This window comes from Bos indicus x Bos taurus, chromosome 17 (genome assembly GCF_003369695.1).
Source record: "Bos indicus x Bos taurus breed Angus x Brahman F1 hybrid chromosome 17, Bos_hybrid_MaternalHap_v2.0, whole genome shotgun sequence".
NCBI classification, from domain to species: domain Eukaryota; kingdom Metazoa; phylum Chordata; class Mammalia; order Artiodactyla; family Bovidae; genus Bos; species Bos indicus x Bos taurus.
In genome coordinates, this window is record NC_040092.1 from 43676373 (window position 1) to 43699349 (window position 22977).

Here is a 22977-nt window from a genome sequence, read left to right on the forward strand (position 1 = left end):
TTCCATAAATACTAAGAACATTAATATTGTCACAAAAGCCACACATTTTTTTAAGCTTTAAGAGCTGGCAGGGGGACTTTTCTGGCAGTCTAGTGTTGAAGACGCCACGCTTCCACTGCAGGGACCATGGGCCCCACCCTAGGTTGGGGAACTATAGATCCTGCATGCTGCATTGGGCTGCACGCAGATGCATGAGCTGCATTGGGCGGCCAAAAAAGAAAAAGAAGAGCTGGTAGGGGACGGATTTCATAGGCAGCACTGGGGTGCCACAGGGTCCGTCTCCCCTCTGTACACATTTCTCTATGTATATACACATTTTTAAGTAAGCTAAAAAAATTAGTCATTATTTTTGATTAAAGGGTTTATAAAAAAAGCTCATTACAGATTTATTTTGAGAAAACTGATAAAACACATTATGGTTAAAGAACAGAATTTATAATAAAATGTTTAAAAGTGTTTTTTTTCAGTCTTCCTTGGTTTGTCTGAGAGTTGGCTTGGCAGGCTGTGCAGCTATGAAATATTCATATTTGCTGAATAAACGAATGACTGAATTGTTACTAATGTTCGCCCATAGTTCTCACACCAGAGGAGAAATTACAAGATTGTTGGCTGCCCCGATTTGCATATTTGTATACAGAGTGAAGAAGAGGTAATCATATCTCTTTTCTTTCTCAGGGAGACACGAAAAAGAAATATGAATAAATAAAATGAACTAGCTATGTTAGCCCCAATTTCAGATTTATGCCATTTCTTTTCTCTCTTTCCTATTCATTTCCCCTGTCTCCTAAAATAAAGTTCACAGAGTAAATGATACTTACTGTCTGTGAAGTCAAGGCTGACCAATATGAGGAATGTCCAAAACAATACTACATTTTTATATTAAAAATCATTATCAAACAAACTTTTCTGGAAGAAAAATCACCATACATGTTCAGTTCTGTTGCTTAAACATAGCTTGCTGCTGCTGCTGCTGTTGCTAAGTCACTTCAGTCATGTCCAACTCTGTGTGACCCCATAGACAGCAGCCCACCAGGCCCCACCGTCCCTGGGATTCTCCAGGCAAGAACACTGGAGTGGGTTGCCATTTCCTTCTCCAATGCATGAAAGTGAAAAGTCAAAGTGAAGTCGCCCAGTCGTGTCCAACTCTTAGTGACCCCATGGACTGCAGCCTACCAGGATCCTCCGCCCATGGGATTTTCCAGGCAAGAGTACTGGAGTGGGTTGCCATTGCCTTCTCCAAAAATAGCTTAAGTCTGTTCAAATTGAACAGAGATCAGAAAGGCCGTTTATCTGCATTTTAGTACCATATCCTTTCCTTGGAGAGTATCTAAGCCTAAGAAAGACTGCCCACTGGAATGGGGTCATTATGAGTAAAATGTAAAGAGTACATTTTACATTTACCTTTAGCCCAAAGTTTGGAGAAAGCACTTATGCTGAAAGATTTTATCTTGAAGAAAAAAGTCTGGAAAGTTATATTATTTTTTTAGAAAAAGATACTGCTACTTATATTTCATTTGTCTAGATTGTTAGTTTCTGAAGTGTTTTCTCCTACAGTCTCATTTTTTGGTCAGACACAATTCTAACATTTTCTCTGATTAAAAGTTTTAAAAATAAACATTATATTCTAAATATAAATATGAACATAACTCTTATAACCCAGTCTGTGAATGACACGGGAGGGAATTTAGATAGTCAAATGAAAAATCTTCTAAGAAATGGAAATAAGCTGAGCGCCTACCTGCCATTTAGCTGTCATGTCTGTATTATCATCTCATCATTGTGTCTGACACTAGCGACCATTGGCTCCCTCCTGCCTAGATTCCATCCACCCTTCACTTTTTATCATACTGGATTCTCTTGGTTACCAGCCTCTCACTGCTCCTATTCAGTCTCCTCCAGTGACATTTCTTCCTGAGCTCATTCAACCAACAAAGACATTTTCTAAGGTCTCTCCTTAAAGACTCTTTTTCAGTTTTTAAGCAGACAGCTCTGAACACCTTCTGTGCTCCAGGAGCCATGCTGAGCGCTAAGGATACAATGATGCGTGATGGACAGTTCTGCTCTCAAGGAGCTTGCAGTCTGTTGGGAAGGAGATAACACTAAAGTAAAAGCTTCAAAAAGAGTTACAGATTTTCTTAAGTGCTATACAGGAAAAAACAGAGCATAGACTAAGAGCAATACAACAAAGGGACCTTGCTGAGTCTGGGGAAGCAGCCTGAGGCAGGGTTTGTGGGGAGCTGCACACTTGAAGGATATGCAAATGGCAAAGTGTGAGCAGAGACCCTGTGTGGAGGAGGAGGAAAACGCTATGATGGGAGGTACGGAAGGGCATCGCCAGGGACAGAGCACGAGCAATGCGGGGGACGAGGTAGTGAGAGAACATCACACAGGGCCTCGGGGCCAGCCCCGACCCTCGTGGTTTCGAATCTCAGCTCCAGGCCAAAGACCCCGTGACTGTCTCAATTTGTGGGCACCAGTCCTAAACTTCCGACTGTTGGTTGGACATTTACAGGTGCGCATTCTCATGCCACCTCATTGTCTTTGGACTACCGCAATGGTCTCCTAACTTTCTGTCCAGGTGCAAACCCACCTAAGCCCATCATAGAAAGCAGGGAGCGCCATGTTCAACTAGCAGCAGAGAGTGAGTGACTACAATGGGTCTATGAAAATCAACAGGATGGCAACAGTTCAGTACCACGCAGTCTCAGAACTTAGGATTCCCTTTGATCCATACTGCTTTGAATAATAGCGAAAACACAACAAAAGAAGAACACCTCAAAATCCAAAACCCCAGACAAATGGGAACCTTCCCAAATTCTTAAATATCAATATTTGATAAATACTGAAAATCACACAAGGTAAAAATGAACCACTGCAATTATACATTAAAATACATGAGAGCATCACTTTAGGAAGTACATGATTTATTACATGTGAGTTCATAATAAAATGGAGACTTGGGAACTTTAAAAATGAATTATGAGTAACAGATGTGAAATTCTCAAATCCTGAAGCCTGAAATACTAAAATTCTTGCATTTTTAAAAAAACTCTTTCTCATGATTAGCATAGTTTGAAAATTATGATTCTTTTCCAAGGGAAAAAGGAGGAATTAAAAAATAGACACGTTGATGAAGGCAGTGCGTTCTTCCCAGCGGGCTTTATTCTCCACTGAAGCTCAATATCGGATTATCTTTTACTTACAGGAAGCTGTCACTCTTCTGTTTTCCAAGAACCCTCCAGACAGAATGGAAAATGCATGTGCAAAATGACCCTCTATGCAGGTTTTACCATTTTAATACACTTCTGGTCAACCGCTTCCCCAATTCTAGGGTTCTGTGAGTGAACGCTGAATAATTTTAAACATTTTCCAGATTCATCATGGAGGCTGCTCTTCTTCTCTGCACTGTCATCGCACTGAGCTGCAATTGAAATGAACAATCAGTAAGTAGGTAACTTTTTCTATGGAAGATCTTAAACTAGTACAAAGTGTAACGCATCACAACTTACAATTACTGAAAACAACTTTATTGTAAGGCATCTTGTAAGAGGTCACTTTTTGTGTTCATTTCTCTTTTACTCTTGAGACTTTAAAATGATTACACTAGAGATGTGTGTGTCAAATATGACTTTCCACAGCTCAGTGATATACTTACAATTCCAAAACATATTTAACGGATGGATGAAAGGCACCTAGATAAACGTTAACCAGGAAAGAGACTAGAACACAAACTAAGTGCAAGCCAGCACAGTGCAGGGTTGACAATAAAAAGATGATGACAGGTCACAGTGAGTCTACTGAGAAAATAATCCTTAAATATTAAGTTGAACTCATGACAAAGACACAAGGTGAAAAATATCTAACAGTATAAAAGAGCATACAGCGTAAAGGAAGCCTTCCCATCTCCCGCCTTCATTCCACATCCCTCTTCCCAGATACAACCACCACTCCCAGCCTCTAAACAAACTTCTTAAAGTATCCTACATGAGAATATGTGCACATTACTGCTTCACTTTTTTTGAAGAATGATAAAGTACTATACACTCTCCTTTCCCCCTACTGAAGTCCACTTTATTCCATCTGTCTTTTATCTTCTGTGCGCTCTGCTCCACTGCAGCCCTTCTTTTCGGTTGCTGTTGATTAGCCACTCTGCTTAGAATGGGAGCCTTTCATTACACACTGCAACTATTTTTCTCAGTTTGTCACTGACGTTACTTTTTTACGCAGAAATCTGAAATCTTACATAGTCACATTAATTTATTTTCATCGTTTCTAGGTTTTGTGTCACCACACTGGTTTTAAAAAATCCCATACAGTGAAAAGAACACCATGCGGCATTCAGTAGCTTAGAGTGACGCACTCAGAATATCTAACCATCTATACCATTGTCCCAAGACGGAGGAAGGCCCTACAGAAAACGCTGATCACAATAGCACGTTCCGAGCATGACTCAATGACTACAGCGCAGGGTCTGTGCTGAGCCGATGAGGAGATGCTAGACGGCCTGAGTAAAGACAGCATGAGAGAGACAACAATAATCTTTTAACCCCTTTACTTTACTGAATATCAAGCCCTTAGCAGGATAGTATTTCTAATAGCAGTTCCCAATTTCTGGAAGAATATGGGAAAGTTAGAAAGGATTCAGAGAAGGCAAAGATAAAAATTTTTTTAAATTGAATATATGTCTTAGAAACAAAGTTTGAGTTGAATACTTTTAAAATAGAAAACAACAACAACAAAAAACTAACCCCAGGGAATAAATTCCTCTTTGTGTTTAGGGAAAATGGTCAATGATTACTTTCTGTCTTCAAATGAGAAGAGAATGGCAGGAACAAAAAATTTAAAGAAAAGTCTGTAAGGCAGTTACTGACAAAACATTTTAAAAAAGGCTCACAAAGAGATTAGGAGAATCTCTGCCATTGGAGAGTTTAAATAACAGGAGAAATACTGTGGACTGTTGAGGTTTAATGCTGTTGGGAAGGGGATGGGAGTAGATGCCACCTGGATTATATCATCAAGGTTCTGTAACTGGACTCTTGTTACTATCCAACTCCAGGGAGCTGATTTTAAGTAGGCATTTTCTTTACCACAGGGCTTCCCTTGTGGCTCAGCTGGTAAAAAATCTGCCTGTAATGCAGGAAACCTGGGTTTGATCCCTGGGTTGGGAAGATCCCCTGGAGAAGGGAATAGCTACCCACTCCAGTATTCTGGCCTGCCATGGACTGTGTAGTCCATGCGGTTGCAAAGAGTCGGACAAGACTGAGCAACTTTCACTTTCTTTACCACGGTCCTTAAAAAAGATAAACTTGAAGCTTTAAAGACTGTGAGGTAGAAATTTAATTTCTATGTATCTAATTACCTATTTACCACTTAATGACCATGCTAAGAGCTTTATATGTGTTAACTCCTTTGATCTTTCAATAACTCTATTAGGGAGGTGTTATTATCCTAAACATGAACAGACTGAGGCTTAGAGATGTTGAAACTGCCCAAGGTCACATGGCTAATTAATGGTACAAGGTTATTTGCCAGATACCAAAATACCTCCACTCAAGATACTGCCCTGAACATGTTGGCTCCTGTAACCTTATAATCTAAATGAATAAATGAATTCTTAAATAATTATCTCATCCATCAGTCCATAATTTCATAAGAAATTAAACGTACCTGATAAAACTATAATTACTTTTAAGAAGGAAAGGTAACAGAAGGGCAAGTTATGATTGGATTTTGAGAGCCACACCATGCTCATACCAGAAGCAGGTTAACAAAAAAATCTATAAATATCACAAACTGAATTCTGTGAGTATTTAGAGTTAATTGCTTTACTATATATGAAATTATCCAAGAATAATGTTAATTATCAGACTAATAATATCCAAGAATAATGTTAATTTTGATCAAAACAGTAAATTTATAACCAAATATAATAATACACTTGGTTTGTTTCTGTCTAAACTATCTGTTTCCAGCCTATCTTTATAATCACTAAACTCCTCTCATTTCGTTCCTAACAGGAGAGACTATTTGCTCCTACTTTAGAACAAATGGCCCATTTCATTTATATGATATGTGAGCATTATGAGTAACTGCCCCTTATTATTTCATGGATGTTCTGCATTTTCTACTCTATTTCCCATTGGACAACTTTTATGTGGTATTTGAGATTTATATGGTCACATACAAATGTCCATTAAATGAAGTTAAACCTATAAGCTAGGTAATTTTTTTCCATTTAAAAACTGCAATAAAAACAGTTAGTGCAATTTGGAACACTATATTCAAAGCAATGTGATTCACTTTCAAATCTCTCCGTGAATACCTGCCTAGTTTCAGGCAGAACATAATTCTAGAGCAGTGCTCACTGTGAAGACTGCGGAGCTGTTCTATTTGATGCTGGCCAATATGACAGTCACGGCTTCATGCAGCTTTTGAGCACGTGAAATCTGATAGTGTGAGGATTTCAATTTAGCTGACTTAAATGTAAACAGCGGCTAGTGGCTACATCTATCCATGTTGGACAGTGCAGTTCTAGACTCAGGTGATGTTTATTTCTGTTTCTAAAGTTTACTTTTTCAATCTCAAATGTTAAACAGACTAATTTTAAGTAGCTTAGTCAAATAAAAATAAAATGCTAGTTTTCTGGAAACTGTTGAGGAATGTTTTTAATCTGTGACTTACTCAGACTCTCATCATCCAGGCATAATGAGGATGCTTCCTACCTGCTGGGAGGCCGAAGCAGCTCTCTGTTCCGCTTCACTCAGTCGCCTCTGAAGTCTGTTGGATTTTTCCTGGTGCTCTAGAATTAACTTTTCATTCTATTAAGGGGAAATATAAGACAAGTTAGAAATCTGTACGTGGCATGGAGGTGTTTCATGGAATTATCAATGAAAAATCTGAACATTATTTTATCACTTACAAAATGTAATGACAATATATCTCCAAATTCATATTTTTCAAGTTATGAACGCCAAATTCAAAGCTGGTTTTACATTATGACTAAATTGGTGTCTTCCCCACCCCCACCACCACCCACCGCTGTCACAAACCACCAAAGGAAGTGAATTAAATCCAAAGCAAAGTGAACCTGAAGACGAGGACGTTCAGTATGAGATGCTAGAAAACTGCTCTGCTGTCACCTGTGAGTGTGAGAGCACAGACCTGGGCCTCAAAGCAGAGTGTCACGAGGGGCGGGCTCAGTCTGACACTCTGCGCTTTTTGTCAGGTTCTCAGGTGATGCATACACTGTTGGCTGGGGCGCTCGAACCACTGTGCTCGCAGAGCTTCCAGGGAAGTGGTGACATCGTGCACACATTATTAAAGTCAAGGAGCAGAAAATACTCATTCCAGAAATCCTGATTTTTACAGAATTAGACTTATCTTAGTTAGGGCTTCCCTGGTGGCTCAGCAGTAAAGAATCTGCCTGCAGTGCAGGAGATCCAGGTTTGATCCCTGGGTCAGGAAGATCCCTTGGAGAAGGGAATGGCAACCCACTCCAGTATTTAGCCTAGAGAATCCTATGGACAGAGGAGCCTGGTGGGCTACAGTCAATGGGGTCAGAAAGAGTCAGACACGACTGAGCAAGTAACATTTGCACTATTGAGACTTATCTTAAATGATTTATATGCTGAAAGCATTATTTAAAAAAGAGAAGGTGGGGCTTCTCTGGTGGCTCAGTGGTAAAGAAACTGCCTGCAATGAAGGAGAAAGTGAAAGTGAAGTCGCTCAGTCGTGTCCCACTCTTGGTGACCCCATGGACTGTAGCCTGTCAGGCTCCTCCGTCCATGGGATTTTCCAGGCAAGAGTGCTGGAATGGGGTGCCATTGCCTTCTCCAGGGGATCTTCTCGACCCAGGAATCAAACCTGGGTCTCCCGCACTGCAGGCAGACGCTTTACCGTCTGAGCCACCGGCTCTCCTGCAATGCAGGAGACATGGGTTTAATCCCCGGGTCAGGAAGATCCTCTGGAGAAGAAAATACCAACCCACTCCAGTATTCTTGCCTAGAACACCCCATGGACAGAGGAGCCTGGAGGGTCAGGCACAATTTAGTGACTAAAACAACAACAAACAACAGTAATAAAAGAAGAAATCTTTTCCAAGTTTCCCAATACATCTGCATGTCAGAGGGTATCAGGGTCAATGGAGTTATTAAGGCACTCCTAAGGGTTGCGTTGAAGCCCTTTTCCCCTCGGCTATGGATGAGACCTTACTTGGAGTAGGTTCTTTGTTGATGACTAAGTTAAGATGAGGTCATTAGGGTGGGTTCTAAACCAATGTGACTGGTGTCTTCATAAGAAGGGGAAATTCGGACATAGAGATTGACACGTACAAAGGGAAGAACATAGGAAGACACCATCAGCAAGACAAGGAGTGCCTAAGGCTACTGGAAGTGAGGGGAGAGGCCTGAACAGACTCTCTCCCGGGGAGTCGGAAGGAACCAGAGCTGCTGTCTCCTGAGTCTGGACTTCCAGCTTCCAGAACTGAGAGACAGCCAGTACCTGCTGACTGAGTCACCCCAGCCTCTCTTCCTCTGTTAGAGCAGCCTCAGGCAACTACACAGGCATCGTGACTGTCAGTCTGTCACAACATGGTGTAATGCAGACAAGTGCAAGCAATCTATCAATTAAAAGATGTATTAGCCTTTTCCACGCTTAACTACTAGCCTAAAAAAAAAAAAAAAGTCTGTGCACACACAGAATTATTATATAGTTTTTTTGAACTAGATAGTTCCTGTGTCCTAACATACAAGTGGTAAGAGTGAATGTCATGCCTAGTAATACAAAATACTGAAATAACAGTATCCTGTTAAAATGTGCTTATTCTATTTCTTATTGTGCCCAAAAGCAAAATTAAATTGTATGAAGAGAACTCTATTAGCTGCTCCAATTTACCAAGATGTTTAAATATGTAGCCTTAAATTTAAGAGGCACATCATTAACATTAGAGAAAACCTGAGGAAAAACTGCCATCCTCTATAATAATCATTTTCATAGTTACAATCAGATGATATATAAGGTACATATTTCTGTGCTGCTACCATAATGGTGAAAGCAGAATCCAGATTAGATAAATCATAATATATGCAACTGTTCTTTTTCTAACTGATCATTTGAGTTGCTTTTGATCTTCCAAAAAAATTAACATTACTGTGTTGAATATTTTCCTTTAAAATTTTTTTCATATTTTAAATTATTTCCTTAGGACAGATTCCTGGAAGCGGGAGCTACATCAAAGAGTATTTTAATGGCTATGGTCTAATTGTTTTCTAAATTTCTCATGTCAGTTTATAATGCTATAAGACTGAAGAGCAATGACTTCACTATGGCTCCTACGGAAGGCCATAGAGAGCTAGTGGGCCATACAGCCTGTTAATGAAATTCCAAGAAATATGTTAGAAATTAAAACATCAAATAAAGAAGTAGAGTTCTAGAAAGTTCTAACCATAATCTAGAAATTGTTTAACCCTTTTTCTTCAACGAAAACGACAATAAACCCTTGTTAACTTTAGTTCTAAAGCATTAATGTAAAGGAATGCTTTCATATATTCCAGTAGGCAAAAGTATTTCCTACATGTCTTTTCTGATGGATTAAAACAAAATTAGTGCAACTGGGTTAAAAAAAAAAATCTTAGACATGCACAGAAATAAAGAGGATCCTAACACTTCTGAAACAGCACAAGCTATATGGTGAAACTGAAATAGGAGCTCTGTCTTTGTCATTTAAATATGATGAATCACTGACTTCCAAAGCTTTTATTCGCATTATATTATGTGTGGACTTTTAATGCTATGTATGATTTCTGCAAGAAATACTCACATCCGCATGGTCATTTCCAAGTAGAGAATTAATTTGAACTTGGCTCAGGTAAGATTCTATAGTGTGTGCTTCCCAGGAGGGCCATTATCTTACCTCAACTACCTTTTCATTTGCCATTTCCAGCTGAGAAAGCAGCTCTTGGGTATGAAGTTTCTGTCGACTCAGCTCACTCCTATTAATCAAGAGAGAGGAAAAAGAAGAGAAGAGAAAACCATTAATATAGCTGTTCAAAAACCTAACAAAATAGAATATTAGTGAGGTACATGTTCATGTTCTAAACAAAAAATATCTTGTGTGCAAGGACAACAGTGAGAATACACTTAACACTACTGAACTGTTCACTTAAAATCGATTGAGACAGTAAATTTACAATTTAAATAAAGGTTAAAATTGTCCATTTTATATTAGGTATATTTTACCACAATAAAAAAATCAAACCTCCCCTCACATATTTCGAAAGTGCCAAAGTATCCTTTATATCACTGATATTATTTGGCATTAAAATAAAAGTATATTCATATTAAACATACAGTATTTGTTGTTTTTAATGTTCATATATAGCACTTCTTAGAGAGGCTCAATTCTTGGAAATTTAAGGTAATGTTAATCACTCCAAACACCATTTCAGCTTAGTATATTCAGGATTAAAATATAAGTTTTGGTTGTTATTTGCTTTATCTTATGCATTCATATCCCTTATGCTTTATTAGATAGAATTATGCACATAAGTGTCATCTTTTTGTGTTGCTGTTCAACATATAAGCATTATATTCCCTTTGGCCAAAGATAATCTCAAAAGTCCCAGGTTAGAAGCAGATACAATGGAGACTTTAAAATAACCTTTACAGATCAAATTAATCTCTGAGTATTAAACAGTATTAAATAGTTCATTCAGGACTGGTTTTTATCCTCTGACCTTCTGCTTCTAAAATAAGTCAGTAGATCAACACTTCCAGTTATCAGCTTTGATTTTTTTTCAAAGTGAGGCTAAAAACCTGGTAAGTCCTGTAAGTGTCCTATATTTGAATGGATAGTTGTTAAAATCAGAAAGCTATTTGTTATAAATACATAGGATAGAACAAAAAATGTCCACAAATCAACTTCACAAATATCTACTGAACACTCCTTATGGGTGGTAGTCAACATGGATGGTGTCATAACAGAACTTGCGGATGAATGGGAAACGCTCACTCCTACTCAGTGGCTTCATCAGTACAGGTCAGGCCACTGACAGCGAGGAGCTTGAGTACTGGTCACTGAGTGCGTGACAGACAAATTCAATTGTTTCACCTGAGTTAATTTTGGTGGTAACAATACCAGGTGGTGCTAGTGGTAAAGAGTCCACCTGCCAAGGCAGGAGACACAGGAGACGCTGGTTTGATCCCTAGAAGATCCTTGAAGGAGGAAACGGCAACCTGTTCCAGTATTCTTGCCTGGAAATTTCCATAGAGAGAGGAGCCTGGCGGGCTACAGTCCAGGGGGTTGCAAAGAGTCAGACACGACTGAGCATTCATGCACACATATGACAATAGGATAGGATAAACTGCTGTGCTTAAAGTATCTTGTGTGGCTTACGGGCTTCCCGGGTGGCACTAGTGGTAAAGAATCCACCTGCCAATGCAGGTTAGATGTAAGAGGCATGGGTTAAATTACTATTACTCCTCACCATAACAAAGAAAAGCAAAATGACTAATGTGGCCAGCCTTCTGGGCTGAATGTAATTAAAAGGTATGCACACTAGTGCTAAGGAGAAATAACCTCTGAGTACTGTGGAGAGGAAGATGATACAGTGATCGTATTTATAAAATTGCCAACACTCAGTCTATACCTTTTCAGATAACACCTACTGCATGATTTGATACCTATGCTATTTGCTTACCCATGACAATTTATTTGAATAATACAAATAGTTTCTAATACTTACTATTAGTAATAATTTCACACAAAATTTAGGATCACAATGATACAAATTATTAACTTTAAAAAAATGCATTTATTTTTAATTGGAGGACAACTGCTTTACGATGTTGTGTTAGTTTCTGCCATATAACAACATGAATCAGCCATACACACACATATATCCCCTCCAACTTGAACAGATTATTAACTTTAAGTTACTTTTCATTTGTGAAAATGTCTATTCTATTGTGTATCAAGCAGTCACCCTCACTGGACAGTGAGCAACACTGCTCTCCACCAAGAAAGTGGAGATAATGGTAATGGTCGTAATAATAGCAAACGTTCCCCTAGTGCTTACTCTGTGTGGTGGTGCTAGTGATAAAAACCCGCCTGCCAATGCAGGAGATATAACAGACATGGGTTCGATCCCTGGGTTGCGAAGGTCCCCTGTAGGAGGGCATGACAACGCACTCCAGTATTCTTGCCTGGAGAATCTAATGGATAGAGGAGCCTGGCAGGCTACAGTCCACAGGTCGCAGAGTCAGACATGACTGAAGCAACGTTGCACAGCGCTACTCTAAATACTCTAAACTAAAAAGGTCAGTTTTAATTCCAATGCCAAAGAGAGGCAATGCCAAAGAATGGCATTTTGAATATGCTGCTTTTGAATATGCTGTCTAGGTTGGTCATAACTTTTCAGCCACAAAATTAAAAGATGTTTACTCCTTGGAAGAAAAGTTATGACCAACCTAGACAGCATATTCAAACTACTGCACAACTGCACTTATCTCACACACTAGTAAAGTAATGCTGAAAATTCTCCAAGCCAGGCTTCAACAAAATGTGAACCTTGAACCTCCAGATGTTTAAGCTGGATTTAGAAAAGGCAATAGATGCCTTTTTTCTGTTTCTAAAGTTTATTTTTTCAATCTCAAATATTAAAGAGACTAATTTTAAGTAGCTTAGTCAAATAAAAATAAAATACTAGTTCTCTGGAAACTGTTGAGGAATTTTTTTAATCTGTGACTTAGAGAAATCAGAGATCAAATCGCCAACATCTGAGGGATCACTGAAAAAGCAAAAGAGTTCCAGAAAAACATCTAGTTCTGCTTTATTGACTATGCCAAAGCCTTTGACTTTGTGGATCACAACAAACTGGAAAATTCTGAAAGAGATGGGAATACCAGACCACCTGACCTGCCTCTTGAGAAACCTATAGGAAGCAACAGTTAGAACCGGACATGGAACAACAGACTGGTTCCAAATCAGGAAAGCAGTACGTCAAGGCTGTATACTGTCACCCTGCTTATTTAACTTACATGCAGAGTACATCATGAGAAATGCTGGGCTGGATGAAGCACAAGCTGGAATCCACAAGATTGGAATCCACAAGCTCCCACAAGATTGCTGGGAGAAATATCAATAACCTCAGATATGCAGATGACACCACCCTGATGGCAGAAAGTGAAGAACTAAAGAGCCTCTTGAAGAAAGTGAAAGGGGAGAGTGAAAAAGTTGGCTTAAAGCTTAACATTCAGAAAACTAAGATCATGGCATCCAGTCCCATTACTTCATGGCAAATAGATGGGAAAACAATGGAAACAGGGGCTGACTTTATTTTTTTGGGCTTAAAAATCACTGCAGATGGTGACTGCAGCCACAAAATTAAAAGATGTTTACTCCTTGGAAGAAAAGTTATGACCAACCTAGACAGCATATTCAAAAGCAGAGTCATTACTTTGCCAACAAAGGTCCATCTAGTCAAGGCTATGGTTTTTCCAGTAGTCATGTATGGATGTGAGAGTTGGATTATAAAGAAAGCTGAGTGACGAAGAATTGATGCTTTTGAACTGTGGTGTTGGAGAAGACTCTTGAGAGTCCCTTGGACTCCAAGGAGATCCAAGCAGTCCATCCTAAAGGAAATCAGTCCTGAATATTCATTGGAAGGACTGATGTTGAAGCTGAAACTCCAGTACTCTGGTCACCTGATGCGAAGAACTGACTCATTTGAAAAGACCCCGATCCTGGGAAAGACTGAAGGTGGGAGGAGAAGGGGATAACAGAATGAGATGGCTGGATGCCATCACCAACTTAATGGACATGAGTTGGAGTAAACTCCAGGAATTGGTGACAGACAGGGAGGCCTGGCGTGCTGCAGTCCACGGGGTTGCAAAGAGTTGGACATAACTGAGCGACTGAACTGAACTCTAAATGCTTTATATAAACTAACTTCTCTAGCTTTCATAATAACCCTGTGAGATCCCCATTTTTACACACAAGACGATTTAGAGGCAGAGGCATTTACAAATCAATTTAAGTAACTTGCCTGGAGTCACACAGCTAGTCAGCTGAGAGTCAGGATTGGAAAACCAGGCCCTTTGGTTCCAGCCTGTGCTCTTAGCCTCTCCCCTGTACTGTGCACCACGGCAGGCAACTGCTGAATGTTGGTTAGATGACTAAATAAAAGAGCATGTTTGTGTGTGTACGGGGTATTTTAAGGAGCACAGATACTTACCTGGAAACCTGACAAATTATATTTTTACTTCTGATTTCTTCCCTAAAGCTTCAGTCCTACACTCAAATTTAACATGACTAACATCAAACTTTTTGCACTACCCTGCCAATCTACTTTCTCTCTCAGTGCTGAGATACAACCTATTTTTCATCTTCCTACTCAGTCCTTATACTGACAACATCACTGCTTAGGTTAAAAACTGTAAAGTTGGTTCTATCTCTCGCTTTCTCTTGAATGCAACATCTAGTTCGGCCCTAAACAGATTCTTCTGTGCAGTAGGATTTCTTGCATCTATTGTTCATTTCTATTCAGTGTGACCATCACAACATGTTCTTATAACTTAATTTTTAGATTTACTGCAGCTGCCAACTGCTTGGGTTCTCAGTATCAGGTGAAAAACTGTATGCAAAGCACCCATCGGTGCATACAGTGGTGCTCAATTAACAGTGTACTTTTCCCTAATGTGCCCACCACTGGCTACTTCTCCTTCTAAAGCACCACTTCAATAATTTGCTTCCTTGAGCAGTAACTTCCAGTGGCTCTCTGTTATTGGACAAAACAGTCCAAATTTCTGAGATGGACATTCAGATTCTTCCAAAACTTTGTGTACTTTATCTTTCCAATCTTCTCTTCAATAGGAACCTTCCACTTCAGTTCTCACTGTCTGGCCAACAAAACACATGTGTGCCATCTCTAAGCTCATGTTCATGTCATTTTCTATATCCTCTTTTGTGGATTTTCCATGAAAATCCTGCCTACTCTTTAAGATTCCACCGTTGCTCCACTTCTTTCCATGTCTCCTTCCTGATTCACTTTAATCCAGACGGTTCTCTTCTCACAGCAATGTGTTCATACTTATTTTATGTAGAAGACATTTAGCAATTGCCTATTGTAATTCTAATGGGTGGTTTATATATGTGTATATGCGTATACAAGTACACACATACGCGCATGCCCCCAATTACAATGGAAACTGTAAAAAAGGGGATTGTTTTTAGTTTCTACTGTATATGCCTAAGGACTTTACACATAGGGATTTAATAAATATTTGCAGATTTATGGCTAAATTTTCATAGGGAACTTAGCAATTAGAAAACGTATTTTAGATAAAGATTAAAAAAAATGTACTTATAGTCTGCTACTTTCTCCAAAGGACTTGAAGAACCCAAGAAAAGGTAACTTTTAAGTTAAGCACTTCCTTTAAGTTTCACTCCTGAATGAAATTTTAGAAGGTATTAAAGGTTGGGGAGAAAAGTGATTTCACTAGCTCTGTCCCTTGAGACCTTCCTAGAGCCTGCCTGTCAGTACTTCGCAACTCCTTATTTCTCTGTCAGGATATTTCACTGCAGGGATAAAGGAAAGACCCAGGAGGATGATCTGACTCTGTATTATCTATGAGAAAATGTCTCTTCATTAGGGAACATAATTGAGAATTCCCTACATCATTAGTGATTTAGGATATACATAAAATAAAACTTTCCAGAAAGTTTCACGGTGGTATTACACTTCAAACACTTGCCAAGTAAAGCTATATAATCTCTTCACTGGAAATCTTTAAAAACAGAAATGTCCATATCTATCAGAGATGACTTAAGCGCAGCCGGCCAGGAGGTACAGAGATAGATGGCATTTCCAGTTTCTGTGTGACATCATGGCAGCTAAAGATCACTTTATACTAGATACAAAATTTAAATGAAACTGTACCCAAGTTCTCTATAATTTCTAGCATAGTATATAACACGTTATAAGGTTTAAGGTCAAAGTACCTCCTACCGATTTCCTGTAGCTACAGAAGAAACAGGCGTTCTTTACAACCCTAGTGGGAGCTGCGTAGTCCACTGGTGTCCTAAACAATTTTCAGCTCACAGATATCAATTCATGTGCACGCGAGAGAAAGTCCTAGTCACGCCTACAAATCATAATTGAAAAACTAGTTGTAAAAGGTAACTAATTTACTACATTCTGTGCAGAAAAAATTTCACAAAATGATTTATAAACAAAGAAATGAATGCTGCATCTACTAAGAAAATATTAGAATCAACACTGGGAAGTCATCCGGTTCCTCAACTGGAGACAGAAGTGGGTAAGGAGTAAGCACCAAGGCCAGGGCCCTTCCTCCGGCCCATGGAGAGGCTTTGGGTAGGTTCACAAACACCCTGAACTGTACCCCAGATCTTCACATTTATCCCGTCTAGGAAGAAGATCCAGAGTCTTCCTCTGATTTTTAAGAGGTCTGAGCACTAAGGAAGGATAAGGATTTTGGCTGAGTTTTTTGCCTGGAATATACAAAATTCTGAAAGAAATTTTTTCCTTTTAGAGTACGAGCAGACTGATTGGAGTGTTCTAATGTTGAATGTCTTTCTTACACAAGCCACATCCATAATGATATCATCTAATTATTTCCACTTTTGGTTTCATTATGGTGGTACAAGAATTTAAAGGTACTTGGCAAACAATCCAAATACAGAATTAGTCTAGATTTTTACAGTATTCACCCTATTTTACAGTTGCTTATCTAGACTTAATTCAATAGCATATTCTCCAAAGTATACAATTCCATTTAAAAAGAAACAACAACTTTTCCTTTCTACTCACATATCACTGGTTCAATTTATTATGTAGTTCTGAAACTGGCATATAACCTGGTTTGGGAACAATCACACCGATACCGACAGTGTCAGACAACACTAGAGTATCTAAGTGGATTAGACAAGAGCACACAGAGTGCCTTGGGCATTAGTCAGCATGCTTTATACAGAAACTTCAGTGGTTGATGATGCCCATGATTAAGTGGACATCAGCCAGGAGGGTTTTCCACTACACCTGATACAATTAATATTGTACCTTATTATAACTTTGGGCTTCCCTTGTGGCTCAACTGGTAAAGAATCCGCCTGCAATGCGGGAGACCTGGGTTCGATCCCTGGGTTGGGAAGATCCCCTGGAGAAGGGAAAGGCTACCCATTCCAGTATTCTGGTCTGGAGAATTCCATGCACTGTATAGTCCATGGGGTCGGACATGACCGAGTGACTTTCACTTCTATTGTAACTTCAATGTTGCCAAGTAGTAGTTATTCTCATCTTATAGATAAAGAAATTAAGACTCAGAAAATTAATGTTCCTAAGGTCAGGCAGTGACTGAAAGAAAAAATGAGTTTCATACTCAATCTTTTTATCAAAATGTTCTCTCAACTAAATCACATTGCCTCTTACCTTAAGCCCAATCATTTAAGAGAGGTATTATTAAAGTATGTCTGTGGCATAATATCAAGATCTATAGGCAAAGTGAAAAAAATTTAATCCTGAGCATGCAGCAAAATGGTAACCGCAAAAACTGTGACCTCAAAAGACCTAAATATGAAAACAGGTTCAAATCTCATTTAGTTAACTAAAAACACCACAGGTTTGCAGGCCAGCTTTAGCAATATAAGGTCATAGTCCAGGTTCCTTCTTTCCCAATCTGTACTTAGATCCTCCTAAGTGATTTCATTTAGGCCATGACCCAGTCCAATATGCTACTGGAGAGGAGTGGAGAAATAGCTCTAGAAGGAAAGAAGAGGCTGGGCCAAAGCAGAAATGACTCCCAGTTGTGGATGTGTCTGGTGGTGAAAATAAAGAACAATATTGCATAGGAACCTGGAATGTTAGGTCCATGAATCAAGGTAAACTGGAAGTGGTCAAACAAGAGATGGCAAGGGTGAACATCCACATTTTAGGAATCGGTGAACTAAAATGGACTGGAATGGGCAAACTTAATTCAGATGACCATTATATCTACTACTGTGGGCAAGAATCCCTAAGAAGAAATGCAGAAGCCCTCATGGTCAACAAGAGAGTCCAAAATACAGTACTTGGGTGCAATCTCCAAAACTACACAATGATCTTGGTTCATTTCCAAGGCAAACCATTCAGTATCATAGTAATCCAAGTCTATGCCCCAACCACTGATGCTGAAGAAGCTGAAGTTGCTTGGTTCTATGAAAACATATAAGACCTTCCAGAACTAACACCAAAAAAAGATGTCCTTTTCATTAGAGGGGACTAGAATGCAAAAGTAGGAAGTCAAGAGATACCTGGAGTAACAGGCAAGTTTGGCCTTGGGATACAAAATGAAGCAGGGCAAAGGCTAACAGAGTTTTGCCAAGAGAACACACTAGTCATAGCAAACACCCTCTTCCAACAACACAAGTAATGACTCTACACATGGACATCACCAGATAGTCAATACCGAAATCAATTGATTATATTCTTTGCAGCCGAACTAGGAGAAGCTGTACAGAATTAGCAAAAACAAAACCAGAAGCTGACCGTGGCTCGTATTAGGAGCGTCTTCTCGCAAAACTCAGACTTAAATTGAAGAAAGTAATGAAAAACACTAGGCCAGTAAGGCATGACCTAAATCGACTCCCTTATGATTATACAGGGGAAGTGACAGGGGATTAGATCTGGTCAAGAGAGTGCCTGAGAGAACTATGGATGGAGCTTTGTAACACTGTACAGGAGGCAGTGACCAAAACCATCCCCAAGAAACAGAAATGCAAAAAGGTAAAATGGTTGTCTGAGGCGGCCTTACAAATGGCTGAGAAAAGAAGAGAAGCGAAAGGCCAAGGAGAAAAGGGAAGATAAACTCCATCTGAATGCACAGTTTCAAAAACATCTACTTCTGCGTCACTGACTATGCTAAAGCCTTTGATTGTGTGGATCACAACAAACTGTGGAAAATTCTTAAAGAGATGGGAATACCAGACCACCTGACCTGCCTCCTGAGAAACCTGTCTGCAGGTCAAAAAGCAACGGTGAGAAACGAACATGGAAAAATGGATTGGTTCAAAATTGGGAAAGGAATATGTCAAGACTGTATATTGTCACCTTGCTTATTTAACTTACATGCAGAGTACATCATGTGAAATGCTGGGCTGGATGAAGCTCAAGCTAGAATCAAGATTGCTGAGAGAAATATCAATAACCTCAGATACGCAGATAACACCACCCTTATGGGAGAAAGTGAAGAGGAACTAAGGAGCCTCTTGATGAGGGTGAAAGAGGAGAGTGAAAGAGCTGGCTTAAAACTCAACATTCAAAAAACCAAGATCACGGCATCTGGTCCCATCACTTCATGGCAAACAAATGAGGACAAAATGGAAACAGTGAGAGACTTTATTTTCTTGGGCTCCAAAATCACTGCAGATAGGTGACTACAGCCATGAAATTAGTTGTTCATTGGAAGAAAAGTTATGACCAACCTAGACAGCATGTTAAAAAGCAGAGATGTTGCTTTGCCGACAAAAGTCTGTATAGTCAAAGCTATGGTCTTTCTGGTAGTCATGCACCTATGTCCTAATTGGACCATATAGAAGGCTGAGTGCTGAAGAATTGATGCTTTCAAACTGGTGTTGGAGAAGACTCTTGAGAATCCCTTGGACAGCAAGGAGATCTAATCAGTCAATCCTAAAGGAAATTAACCCTGACATTTTGGAAGGACTGATGCTGAAGCTGAAGCTCTAATACTTTGGCTGATTCACTGGAAAAGACCCTGATGCTGGGAAAGACTGAAGGCAGGAGGAGAAGTGGACAACACAGGATGAGATGGTTGGATGGCATCATCAACTCAATGGACATGAGTTTGGCAAGCACCGGGAGTTGGTGATGGACAGGGAAGCCTGGCATGCTACATTCCACGTGGTTGCTAAGAGCCAGACACAACTGAGTAACTGAACGACAACACGAGCCTAGAGGAATACGAGTGAGCACCTCAAAGCAACCTGTCCAAAATGGCAACCACTTCTTACCTGTACCTTCCCAAGCTTCCTCCCTCCCTCGAAGGACATCATCACTGTCTACCCAGATGCTCAGGTTAAAGCTTCAGCATTGTCTTTGATTCCCTCCATTTTCTCACCCCTTATGTTTGACTTTTGTAAGGTTTACCCTGTGAAAGTTGCTCAGTCGTGTCCGACTCTTTGCAACCTCATGGACTATACAGTGCATGGCATTCTCCAGGCCAGAATACTGGAGTGGGTAGTCTTTCCCTTCTCCAGGGGATCTTCCCAACCCAGGGATCAAACCCAGGTCTCCTGGATTGCAGGTGGATTCTTTACCAGCTGAGCCAGAAGGTTTACCCTATGCCTCCTTAAAATATTTCCTAACTGCCCATTTCTCTCCATCTCCGCCCACCATGTTCTGTACTAAGCCACTGTCATCTATTACCTGGAATACTGTCACAATCTAATATCTGGTTTCCCTGACTCTCTTTGCCCCTTATGTAGTTTATTTTCCACATAATTGCTAAAGAGGCCTTTTCAAGACCTAGAAATGACTAAAATTCTCCAATGATTTCCTACTGCTACACTTTGGACTTTAACTTAAAATAGTCCTACTTAAATACCTTGCTTAAATTAAGTACAAGCAGCTGACTTATTATAGCCTACAAGATTGCAAGGTCTGATCCTTGCCTAGTTCCTCACCTTGACAGCACTCTCTCCCCTCACTCACTATATTGAACACGGGGCTGTTCCTGAACACTGCACCTTTGTACTTACTATTCTTCTAATTACCATCCGCCTGGAATATTTCCTTGGCTTTTTCATATAGTTGATTTCTTTCTACCATTTGAGCCTCAGCTTAAATATCACCTTTTTGGACTACTTTTTAAGCAACAGTCCAGCCCTTGTAGCTCCCAACCTGTCTGAATTATCATCTATCACACCATTACATTTGTTTTCTTCATGCAATTTAAAATACAAAGAATCATTTTGTTTACTTGTTAGTTCACCTTCTTATTATTTCTCTCCCTATCCTGGAATGAAAGTCCTAAAAGAGAAAGTACACCCACAAAGCTTAGAACAGTGCCTGGCACACAGAAGGTGATTTTTAGCCCTGGTAAATTTTAGTTAATTCCACAGAATCAGTTAACTAGTCCATTCAATCAGAACATTTCTAATATCCTACATCTCACTTTTTCAAAGTTTTCGCCACTTACTTGCTCTCATATCACAACTAATTACATACTTCAGTGATTACATTTAAAGTAGCCATCAAGTGGTGTGATAAAGTGAGGAGACTACTGCTACAAAAACCAATGTGCTACAGAATTTGATTTACAGAAATCATCCACAGAAAGCTTATTTTATTTGAAGAATGAACTCAAAGTTTCAAAGAACTGTGTGAATTTTCCTCATAACATATAATTTTAAATGCTGATCTTAGGATAAGATTGACAGAACTATAAAGTCTACTTGTTCAATAAATACTGAAGTGAGTGTCTTTGCTAGGTGCTATGGAGATGAGGAAGAACAAGATCCAGTTCCCGCCACAGTGAAGCTTAGGAACAACCAGAAACTGTGAGGAGCTATGAGGTTTATGCTATAGGTAGTAAATGCTATAAAAAGTTCACAGTGCTATGGGAACACATATGGAGGATTAGGGGATTAGAGCTGTCTCTCAGAGGAAGTAGGTTTTTCAGCTGATATATGAAAGATAAATAGAAGTTAGATGGACAAAAGCAGGCTAACGAAGAGTGTTACAATCAAATCCATGTGTGAAGGCCAGGAAATAAGAAGGGATAATAAATTTAGAAATCTGAAAGGAAGCTCAGTGTGAATGGGACAGACTGTTACTAGGATATGGGGGTGGGGGTGGGAGAGGAAGAAGCTGGGAACGGAGAAATACAGCTTGGATTTTATATGTATAAGGTAGTATAAGGAAACGCAAGGGTGTTACATGTTTTGATGGGAAGTGGAGACTTAATTATCAGTCCACTGGGGAGGCACTGAAGTATTTTAAGGAGAGAAGTGACCATGAAAAAATCAGAGAATCTTGCTGATTACAGCAGGAAAAATAGTAAGTAACATGACTGTAGTAAATTAGGGGCTTTTAGCAGTAATCTAGGTGAGCAATGTTGATAGCCTCGACTGTTGGAGGGAAATGGACGGATTCAAGAGTTACTTAGGAGGCAGCATGAACAACACTTGATAATTAGGGGTGTGAGGAAAAGAAGGGGTTGACACCCAGAGTTCTGCTGAGCAAGTGGGTAGACAGTACCACACACGGAAAAATATGGGATGAAATAAAATACCGGACCTGGGCTAGGTGAAATTAGTTCACAATACTGAAAATACTGAGTGTGAGGTACCTATTGAAATGTTCAGTAGACAGCTGGAAATACAGATTATTTCAAAAAGGTCAACATTAGAAGCTGTTTTATAACAATAATTAGCCTTTTTCAGTTTGTCTCTGTCATAGAAATAGACATCTGAACTCATGCTGAAAGAGAACATTTCTACTCTGAATATACTTCAGCTCTCAAGAGTATATACGCAACTGAAGAGGTGTGGCTGTGAGGTGAAGGGCAAAGCTTTCCCACAATGCACTAGTCTCTTTGAAAATATCACAGATACTTTAAATAAGAGAAGAGAAGTCATGGTTCCTGAAGGCATGGGATGAGAGTTTGAATGTGGGCCAGTATCTCAGGCATCATAATTAATTACTATAATTACTCAGATCATTTTGTTATTATTGAGACAGTTTAAGTTTTAAGGATGGGTCAAGTGTATTTTGGTTGATACACCGTAAGGGAAAATTTCCTCAACGCATGACATCCTTTAGTGATGACTAAAGATTAAATCGCACAAGGCTCCATTTTATACTATATGAGAGAATCGAAAACAAAAGGTATACTATTCGTTTCAGGGAAATGATGGATCTGCCAGCTGCAGCAAAGGCTTTCTCTGAAACTCTCTTATGACAAATT

At 39.5% G+C, this 22977-nt stretch overlaps 1 protein-coding gene across 1 annotated transcript in view; it reads right to left on the reverse strand.

The window, feature by feature from the left end:
- Positions 1 to 2907: 2907 nt before the first annotated feature.
- Positions 2908 to 22977, reverse strand: part of SCLT1 (sodium channel and clathrin linker 1) — a 226177-nt gene continuing 206107 nt past the window's right edge. The window contains exons 19-21 of the mRNA XM_027567331.1: positions 9911 to 9989; positions 6723 to 6818; positions 2908 to 3421 (exon numbers count right to left, since the gene is read on the reverse strand). Coding sequence (XP_027423132.1) covers positions 3359 to 3421; positions 6723 to 6818; positions 9911 to 9989 — 238 coding nt within the window. The 3' untranslated portion in view covers positions 2908 to 3358. The remainder of the gene's footprint in view (positions 3422 to 6722; positions 6819 to 9910; positions 9990 to 22977) is intronic.